Genomic DNA, 10,583 nt, shown 5'->3' with positions numbered 1-10,583 from the left:
GCGTTGTCGTTCACGTCGGCCACCTCCACGGACACGCTGGCCGTGGCCCACAGCGAAGGCGAGCCTCCGTCCCGCGCGGTCACCACCAGCTCATAGGCCGACTCTCTCTCGCGGTCCAGGGCGCTGTCCAGCACCAACGAGTAGTAATTCTTGTAGGTGGACACCAGCTTGAAGGGGACATGGGGCGTCAGAGAGCAGGTGACCTGTCCGTTGGCTCCTGAATCATGGTCAGAAACGCTGATCAGGGCAATGACGGCGCCCACTTGAGCATCTTCTTTCACTGGGAGAGACAGAGAAGTGACAATCACCTCAGGTGAATTATCATTTTCATCCAGTAGTTCCACTAGGACTGTGCAGTGACCCACCATAGGTGGGTTTCCCTTATCTGTAACATCTACATGAATTTCATAAGTGTTACTGTCCTCAAAGTCAATAGCATCATTTACTTTTATTTCTCCCGTCCTTTCGTTTATCCAAAACTTCCTTCTTATTGTGGGTGGGACCAAAGTGCTAAATGAATACATCATTTCCTTGTTTATTCCTTCATCCGAATCAGAAGCGTTGAGCCATATAACTAATGTTTGGTTCACTTGATTTTCATACATCTTAACTTCATAAACCGGTCTGTCAAAGATAGGGGCGTTATCATTGGCATCTAACACCAGGATCAGCAAAGAAACAGATCCGGTAAATTTAGGTTTGCCTCCATCAGTTGCTGTCAATAACAACCTTAGCTGAGGATTTTCTTCACGATCCAGCAACTTCCGCAGAACAAGCACTGGGAATTTGTCTTTGTCTTTTTTGTTTATAGTATCAAGAACAAAATACTCATTTGGACTGAGTTCGTAAGTAAGCAATGCGTTCTCTCCAACATCCGCATCAGATGCGCCTTCTAGTGGAAATCGAGAGTCAAGCAGTCTGGATTCAGGTATTGAGAGCTTTTGTTCTGTTACGGAGAACCTGGGCGGGTTGTCGTTAATGTCCTTCACTTCCACGTCCACATGGAAAACCTGCAGCGGCCTGTCCACGATCACCTCCAGGTGGATGCTGCACTCCGCGCTCCGCCCACACAGCTCCTCGCGGTCGATCCGAGAATTCACAAACAAAATGCCATTCTGCAGATTTACCTCCAGAAGGTCCCCGTGTGTTTTGGACGCCACCCGGAACAGGCGCGGCACCAGCTCCGCCAGCTCCAGCCCCAGGTCCTGCGTGATACGGCCCACGAAGGAGCCGTGTTTGGCCTCCTCGTAGACGGAGTAGTGGAGCTGGCCGCTCCCCACTTCCCAGGCTGCGAGGAGAAGAAGCGAGAGCAGCGGACACTGGACCCCCAGGCAGCTACATCTGGAAACCATCTTACGCTTCTCTTGTTTTACAAATCGACGAATCAGCGGTCTAGAATGCACATACGATCTGACATTTTCTGTCCTATTTCTTACATCTATTTTTTATCAAAATGGCTGAGATCTCAGAATGAAGCTACTTCCTAGTCCTTGAGAAACTGGCAGATGCCCTTGTTCTAAAAGCTATTTTGTGGACCACAGCGACATCCGGTGGCTTTAGGTGTAAGTACAAGTCCATGAGTTCACAACTTTTCTTTCATTCGTATGTTAATTCTTTTTTTAATGTATTTTTATGTCTACGGACTTTCAAAGCCTCACATTACGTCTCTTTATAGTTAATAATACTAAATGTTGATCCCACGTGCAATATTTTCTTAAATGTAGAATCTCAGAGTAGTGATTTCTTCCCTAACCACATGATTATAAATAGCTGAATTTCAAAATGCCCTTAATATTTGCATACTACTGAGTATACTAATAGTTTAATAAATGACAAGTTTAATTCCCTTTAAGTTCTGACACTTAACTTACTTCTCTTTCTCATTATTTTGAGATTTAATAAAGTTTGTTTAGACACTAATGTCAAGCATCAACTATCTGTGAGGTGTTTATAACTCCAAAGATCTAGTCATCACTAGAATTTAGAGATCATTAGCTTCAACATCAGACATTTCTCATTTAGATTCCTATTATCCTACTCACTAGCCACATGACTTGGGAAAATCATTTAACCTCTTTCTGCTCCATGTTCCAATTTTATAACTTTGGCCTAATACTAATATGGTGGTTGTGTGAATTATAATATATTAAGTGCTTGCAATAGTACCTTAAGGAGAGTGAGTGATTCATAAATGGAAACTATTCTCAGGCCTCAATTTGGCCACATTTGTTTTCATGAGGCTCAATACTAAATTTGGCTCATCAGGCAAAATTATTACCTATAGAATGCCTTAATTATTGCTACTGCACAGGCTGAGAGGGGTGGTTTCTGTATTTAAGAAAACAGAAAAGTACTGTTACAGAAAAATCCTTTATACAAGGAGAAGTTTCATTTTATAATATCTTACATGGGCAAAAAGAGTCTTAATTATAATTCTAAATAAAGTAATTAACAAATTTATTATTTCTGCTTTCAGAGACAAATGCTTTCAACCCTGTTATATTTATACTTTTCAAATGCTCAAAAGACACAGTTCTGAAATGTATCTAATAATTTTATCAATGTCAATGAAGTTCTTCATTACCACTTGCGGTAAAAATATTTTTTCTCTCTCAGAGTTCTTGAAATCAAATATTCAGGAATGAAAATGTAATATATCTGTGCTGCTGAAAAAACTTGGGTTTTATATCTTTCCAAGAAAGGAAAACTTAATAACAGAAATTTTCGTCCTACACAAGGGTTAATTTATTTTATTTAATGATGTTTTGGCTTTTCTAAAGAATATTTTTAAATGTGTCAATAACTTTAAACTTTTTTATTAAAATCTGAATGACAGAGCAACAATATTTATGAATAAGAAAACTGACAGAAATGGGTGTCACTTAATCCATCAGTTTACGTGTCCTACTAAATTCTGTTTCTATACTTCTCTACTCCTTTGGAATGCCTCTTGCATCAAAATTCCTTCAAATTCTGATTTTAGAGATTACTGTTTTATAAACCTTGAATTAAAATGTAATGAGCTACGTATCAAAATACCAACGTTTGTTTTAGCTATCTGGAGTGTAAAATAAGTTTGCCATTGATCAATCATCTCCACACACAAAATAATAAAAACTAAACTCAATTTCTACTAATGTACATTTTATACCAAGTAATAATATAAATATCCCAATGTAGATGTCTAACATTGAATAAAAAGTAGGGAGTAGTTAAATTACTCTTTTTATTTTATTTTATTTTTTTGAGACAGAATCTTGCTGTCACCCAGGCTGAAGTGCAGTGGTGTCATCACAGTTCACTGCAGCCTCAATGCCCCAGGCTCAAGTGATTCTCCAACCTCAGCCTCCTGAGTAGTTGGGACTACAGATGTGTGCCACTATGCCCGGCTAATTTTTTTTTTTTTTTTTTTTGGTGGAGACGAACATTGGTCTCACTACATTGGTCTCAAACTGCTGGGCTCAAGGGACCCTCCCACCTTGGCCTCCCAAAATGTTGGGATTACGGGTGTCAGGCCACCACCACATCTTTTTAGATTACAGAAACTTGCACATCAAGTATTAAATAGGGCTATGGATCTAAAATTTCAGTTGTATGAGAATCATCTCAGGTGTGCTTTAAAATGAAAATTTGCTCATACTACCCATTTCAGAATTTCTGAGGTGGTCTTAAACCAGAACATTCAATGAGGACTTAGGTGCTGCTAATGCAGTAGCATTAGCAGGTCTAAGGATAGGTTGACCATAGGCCCCAATTTGTCTGGAACAGGCTCAGTTTAGGTCTGTGATCTTGTATACTTACTTACAGCACCCCCTTTGCTCTCAAATTGTCTAAGATATTGGGTGATAACTTAGTTTTCCCTATATAGTAATTACAACTTGAAAAGAGCTGGCATAGGAGGAGCTTCATTATTGTTTCATGATTCTGACTTGAATTGAGGAATGTTAACTACAGATGCATATAAAGAGAGCTATTGGGCAAAACAGGGAAGTGTCTGTTCTACTCTCACCTCTCTGTTTTGAACTTGACAGCCTGTTTTGAATTTTACATTCTCTGGATCCCAGTGAGTTCATGTTTGCTAATGACCTCAAAAGATAAATTTATTACTAAGGTGTTCACAGCCCTTCTGAGAATTTGCGTATGATGAGAGCTTATACTCTGAGAGAGAATAGAGATTAATATGAAGGACTAAATTACCAATTCCATCAACACAGCCATCAATAATAAAGAATACATTTTATGATTATTGATGACATAGTAAATGCTTAGTAAGTACTAGCTCTAAGGAGACCGGAGGACTTAGGGCGGGGGACAAATGACATCTGTAGCCTCCCTCTATTCACATCAAATAATCAAATACCTGGGCCCAAGTTTAAATGACACATGAAACTTGAAAAATGTGCAAAGACAAAGATGCTTGAAAGTATAAGCCTATATTCAAGGTGAGTTGTGCTGATAGACAGATGTAGATAGGCTTAATGACAGGAGCTCAGAGACCATTCAAGTTTTGAAAGAAAATGACCCAAAAAAACTGGGCACGGTGACTCACACCTTTAATCCCAGCACTTTGGGAGGCCGAGGTGGGAAGATCACAAGGTCAGGAGTTCGAGACCAGCCTGGCCAAAATGATGAAACCCCATCTCTACTAAAAATACAAAAATTAGCCAGGCATGGTGGCACATGCCTGTAATCCCAGCTACTCAGGAGGCTGAGGCAGGAGAATTGCCTGAACCCAGGAGGCAGAGGTTGCAGTCAGCCGAGATCATGCCACTGCCCACCAGCCTGGGTGGTAGAAAAAGACTCCGTCTCAGAAAAAAAAAAAGAAAAGAAAAAGAAAGACAAAAAACATGTAATATTGTAGCATATTCCAAATGTGTGTTTTAAGAGAAAATTTAAAAATTAAAATATTTTGATTTAAATAAATGTTACTTGCATTTTCATAGTTATTATTGTGGCTCTATTCTCAAGGCCATTCTGATGTTTCTCCACTAAGTTTTTAATTAAGTAATACCTTGTAAAATATCTGACATGATATTAAATAAAATAGCTGAAAGAGAAAGAAAAATATAAACCACATAACAAAAACTCAACAGGCGAAATTTTTAAAACCGTAAATTAGAAAACAAACAAATAGCTTGCACTAAAGATAGAGTGTGGAAAACCACCATTTTGAAAGTCACATACTACAATTCAGGAAATATAACAGGTAGTGACATTAAAGAGGCAAATCTCATATCCAGATTTCTGCCTTGTGTTACAAATGAGCTGAGAGGAGAAAAATAGTTTTTTTAAAACCGGATTTCTGTCTTATGGATTACTAACAGAAAAAGTTAATTCTCATCTAAACTGATAAGGGTAACGTTTTAAGTCATAGACTATGAATTTCAAAATAACTCAAAATTTGGAATCTTTACATGGCTGATCATTTTATCACTAAATGGAGAAAATTTCAATTAAAAGGAGAATGTCTTCTTGAAGAAAGAAAACATTTGTTAAAAAAGTATTTTCTCCAATTTCTGTAAACAGAATTTCAAAAAACTTTCTAAGTGTAGACAAAATTTCAGTCAACATTTCCCGAATTATCTACATTGTCAGGCATTTAAAAACATGTTTTATACAAGTTGAAATGAAGGCTGTGTTTATAACATTTATTGACATAATTTGATTCCTAAAGTGGAGCAACCGTTCTCTAAAGTTTAGGGGAAGTTTCTTATCAAAATGATAGATACCGAGGGATCCTGAACAATCAGATGTTAACACAGTCTCCATCCAGAGAAATGTAGAGAACTACAAACTTAACAAGGTAACAATTGCTATATATTTTTGCTTGGGTTTCTTATAAACAATAAAAGTAGATTAAAATACTATGCATCATTTAGAAATAAATAAATGATAGTGATGTTAATGTTTAATGAATGACTAACAGCTAAATTGGTTTTCAAGTGTTATGGCAGCATAGCATCAGAAATTCAATGTCATTTTAATCACAAATTTAAATAAAATTGATTCAGCACCTAATAAATATCTATTTAATATACGATTTATAATTCTCACTAGAAGTCAAGACAATGTCGGCTCCAATATTAAGGGGTTTACTTTATAAGAAAAAAATCTGCTGGATTTCTAGAAAAATGAATAAAACTATTTGAATGGCCCCTGGGAGTAATTGAAAATATCTTTTAAGAAAAAATAAATAATTATATAAATAAATAAAATGCTAGAACAACCCACCTTCCCAGATAAATCTGAAGAAGCAGAGGGTTCTCCCGTTCGCTCTGTAGATCCAGCACAAGGAGAAAGGCCCGGGCTGAAAGCCATGAGGTCGGTCTTCGGTGGACCCTCCCCAGAGCACACCCTCTGCCTCCTCTGCTGCGAGTACGACCAACTCCCCACCTCGCTGGAACACACCAGCGTAGGCTTGCCCAGCCTGCACTCTCCCTCGGTGGGCAGCGCGGAGCACCGCAGCGCAGTGTACAGCAGCAGTGTGAGGACCAACAGGCTGGACACGGCGCAGATGGCGATGATCAGGTACACGTTGACATCCACCAGCGTCACCTCTGGGCCCGTGGCGCCCACTGACGCCCGCGACGATGCCTTTGGCGCCTGACCGCTGTCCACCAGCGACACCAGCACAGTGGCCGTGGCTGTCAGCGCTGGCTCCCCGTGGTCTTTCACCAGCACCAGTAGGCAGTGGCGCGGTGCGTCCGTCTCATCTAGGGCTCGTGTCGTGCTGATCTCGCCAGTGTACAACCCCACGCGGAACGGGATGCGCGCGCTGACCGTTTCTGGCTGCACCTCGTATGAAAGCCACGCGTTGTAGCCTGAGTCGGCGTCCACTGCGCGCACCTTCCCCACCACCACGCCGGCGCCCACCGACCGCAGCACCAGCTCGCTCACTGCGCCGTCAGTGCCCCTCATCCGAGGTGCCAGCAGCGCCGGCGCATTGTCATTCTCGTCCAGCACGAACACCTGCAGCGTCACGTTGCTACCCAGAGGCGGCACGCCCGCGTCGCGCGCGCTCACCTGGAACTGCAGCAGCTCCAGCTCCTCGTGGTCTAGCGGCTGCAGCGCGTACACCTTGCCGCTCTCCGCGTGCACCGATACGTAGCTCGACAGCGCGCGCTCGCCCACCCGCCGCTCCACCAGCGAGTAGGACACCAGCGCGTTCTCCTGCGCGTCCGCGTCCCCTGCCGACACCGTGAAGATGTGGCAGCCGGGTGGGTTGTTCTCCTTCACGAACACCGTGTACTCGGACTGCGCGAACGCTGGTGCGTTGTCGTTCACGTCGGCCACCTCCACAGACACGCTGGCCGTGGCCCATAGAGAAGGCGAGCCCCCATCCCGGGCGGTCACCACCAGCTCATAGGCCGACACACTCTCGCGGTCCAGGGCGCTGTCCAGCACCAACGAGTAGTAATTCTTGTAGGTGGACACCAGCTTGAAGGGGACATGGGGCGTCAGAGAGCAGGTCACTTGCCCGTTGGCATCTGCGTCTAGGTCAGTCACACTAATCAGGGCAATAACTGTCCCCAGTTGTGCGTCCTCTTTTACAGGAAGCGAGAGCGTTTTGATAATCAACTGTGGAGCATTGTCATTTACATCCACAACTTCCACAAGAACTGTACAATGACCAGCCAGTGGTGGGAAGCCTTTATCGACAGCCTCTACTGGGATCTTGTGTGCTCTACTTTCTTCAAAATCCATGTGTCCTATCACTGTGATTGCCCCACTTACGGGGTCCACGTGGAACTTGGATTTTATATCTGGAGAAACATCACTGGAGAAGGAGTAAATAATATCCCCATTCAAGCCTTCGTCTAAATCTGAGGCATTGGGGTGAATCACCAGCGTTCCGATAGAAACGTTTTCTGGTAATTTCACCGTATAGAGGGTTCTGTCGAACACTGGGGCATTGTCATTGACGTCCAGTACTGTGATGAGTAACTGAACGGTGCCAGTCAGTTCAGGTTTGCCTCCATCGGTGGCCGTGAGCAATAAATGAAGCTCCGGAGCTTTTTCTCTGTCTAAAAGTTTTCGTAATACAAGCCCAAGAGGTTTTACCTCCTGGTTGCTGGTTGGCACGTCCAGGGAGAAATACTCACTGGGGCTCAGTCTGTAAGTGAGCAAGGCGTTGTCCCCAATATCTGCATCAGACGCGCCCTCTAGTGGAAACCGAGAGTCAAGCGGCCTGGATTCCGCGATGAACAGGTTCTTTTGTGTCGCTGGGAACACGGGAGGGTTGTCGTTAATGTCCTTCACCTCCACGTCCACATGGAAAACCTGCAGCGGCCTGTCCACGATCACCTCCAGGTGGATGCTGCACTCCGCGCTCCGCCTACACAGCTCCTCGCGGTCGATCCGAGAATTCACAAACAAAATGCCATTCTGCAGATTTACCTCCAGAAGGTCCCCGCGGCCTTTGGAATCCAACTGGAACAGGCGCGGCACCAGCTCCCCCAGCTCCAGCCCCAGGTCCTGCGCAATGCGGCCCACGAAGGTGCCGCGTTTGGCTTCCTCCGGGACGGAGTAGTGGAGCTGGCCGCTCCCTACCACCCACATCGCCAGGATCAGAAGCGAGAGCAGTAGAGGCTGACCCTCTGGATCTCCTCGACTTGAGTACAACATTTCAAATACTCAGCCTTCTTCTAATTAGTGAAAACTGCCTTCAAATTAGGAGAAATCATCTGATTTCGTCAGTCCCCTTCTGCTGTGTTCGCCATTGTTCAGCATAGAGAGAGTGAAAAAGAATTGAGCCTCTTTCCCGTGGGAAAAGGGCTGTATTTGTCTGGATTCAGAGAGAACATCGCGGCAAAGAGTGACATCACGTGGCCCAAAGTGTAAGTACATATTTTATGAATAAAAATTTCACAACTATTCTGCAAAACTTGTTTCATTTTCTTAATTTTTTCTTAAGTAATCATTGTTGAAACAGAAGATCCCGTTTCTCTTGCTGGAGCCTTCTTAGCAGACTGACCACCTCTAAAAGTTTTGTATGACCTTGATTGTGGTTTTCTCATCCCTGAGAAAACTCTCCACTTAAGTTTTAAATAACGATAGAAATGAAGTAACTGTTAAAATGATTCCATTGAGCAATCGTGAATTTGAAATTACAAAATTCCTTTGTTCTGGAATTCACAATCTCCCATATGGCTCGAAATGGGATTCTGGTGTAAGAGAAATCCAGGAGTTGCAATCTCTAGTGAATATAGGAGCCCAGAAATCTACTGATGAAAAAGAAACTTGGTCATTTCTGGGGAAAGGAATCAAGAAAAAGGAGCAACCAACTGAGGTAGTTTTCTTGAGTAATTCTATGAATTGAAAAGGTAGAAAATATTGCAAGAAAAGCGAGAATTGACTTTAAGGTCTTGCGTTGCGTGGGGAGAAAATATATTTTTCTCTTTTGTAGCATTTATACAATCTGTTTCCAGAAATGTGTTTGTTTGATTCTTTCTAAGCTTTATCATTTATGAATAATCTCTTCTTTGTAATCTCCAGTATAGTTTGTATTATATGTTATTACAATATATTTTGATTTCATTATTACTCATCCTTAGTACTCAGGGCAATTTCTGTTTTTAAAGTTATGCTTGAGATTATTTACCTGCCTAAGTTCTACGAAGTTCTCTTGTGAGTTTTACTATCTTATTCCAACGTGCAAGTCGATTAATTAAATCTAGATTTTACTGTATCTCAAGCCTAAAGGCAAAATCGTGACAGTTTATTGTACCATTAATGTTTTTGCATGTTTATCTTTTATTTCATATTTCTACTGATAACAGCCTAAGAGATGCTTTTAACAATTGCTTCTGGCCTTGATTATTGCAGTAGCTTCTGAGTTTGTCTTCCCGTTCAACCTTCTTTTAAAAGTCGTGATTTATTTTGTTCAAGGTAGTTTAATAGTTCCCAAATACTTCTAAAGAATGGCCAAATTCCTTAATCACTCACAGCCATTTAGTTTATTACTCAAAAATCAAGGGATCTTCTTACATTGGTTTTCCTGCCTTCATTCTCTGCAGACTGTGTGTTTTAAAAAGGGGACTTTTCTATCTGTCATATTGGTGCTTTTCTGTGTCTTCCATTTTCCTTATGTTTTCTCCTTCCAAGAAATGTCTATTATTCTCAATATTCTCCCAGGGGGAAACTTACTTATTTAAAAACCACTGAAACACATCATGCCCTTTCAAGTATTTCTTCAAAAATTCAAATAGGAAATGATTGTCTTTCAACTTCAACCTCACTCTGATTTACCTCTTTTGTACCTGTTACATTATCTTGCCTTGCATTGTTGTGACTCTTATTCTTTATTTGACCTCAAATTTTAAAGCCAGAGGCTGGGTCTCAATAATAATTCCGGACATAAAGATATGCTGTTAGAAATCTGTAAGGGTCCTATTTAATGTTTAATGAAGACTAGTTATTACAATCTTCTCTACTTCCTAAGAAAGCATTTTAGGCTGGATGCAGTGGCTCATGCCTGTAATTCCTGCATTTTGGGAGGCCGAGGTTGGTGGATCACGAGGTCAGGAGATCGTGACCATCCTGGCTAACACGGTGAAACCCTATCTCTACTAAAAATACAAAAA

The 10,583-nt window shown here is 41.8% G+C and overlaps 2 protein-coding genes across 2 annotated transcripts in view; both read right to left on the bottom strand.

Annotated features, from left to right (window-relative positions):
* Nucleotides 1–10,583, bottom strand: part of LOC105510143 (protocadherin alpha-7) — a 180,100-nt gene that overhangs the window by 150,482 nt on the left and 19,035 nt on the right. The gene's annotated exons all lie outside the window — the stretch shown is intronic.
* Nucleotides 6,057–8,878, bottom strand: LOC105510074 (protocadherin alpha-9). The gene has a single exon (XM_011939672.1). It carries the CDS (start codon nucleotides 8,623–8,625, stop codon nucleotides 6,142–6,144), a length of 2,484 nt encoding a protein of 827 aa, XP_011795062.1. The 5' UTR covers nucleotides 8,626–8,878; the 3' UTR covers nucleotides 6,057–6,141.

This window comes from Colobus angolensis, unplaced genomic scaffold, assembly GCF_000951035.1.
Source record: "Colobus angolensis palliatus isolate OR3802 unplaced genomic scaffold, Cang.pa_1.0 Scaffold183, whole genome shotgun sequence".
Lineage (NCBI taxonomy): Eukaryota > Metazoa > Chordata > Mammalia > Primates > Cercopithecidae > Colobus > Colobus angolensis.
The sequence above is the reverse complement of the archived record's forward strand: the minus strand, read 5'-3'. Positions and strand labels throughout refer to the sequence as shown.

What these genes read in the sequence shown, in the direction of transcription:
- LOC105510074 (XM_011939672.1), bottom strand. Translation starts at nt 8,625, where the DNA reads ATGTTGTACTCAAGTCGAGGAGATCCAGAGGGTCAGCCTCTACTGCTC.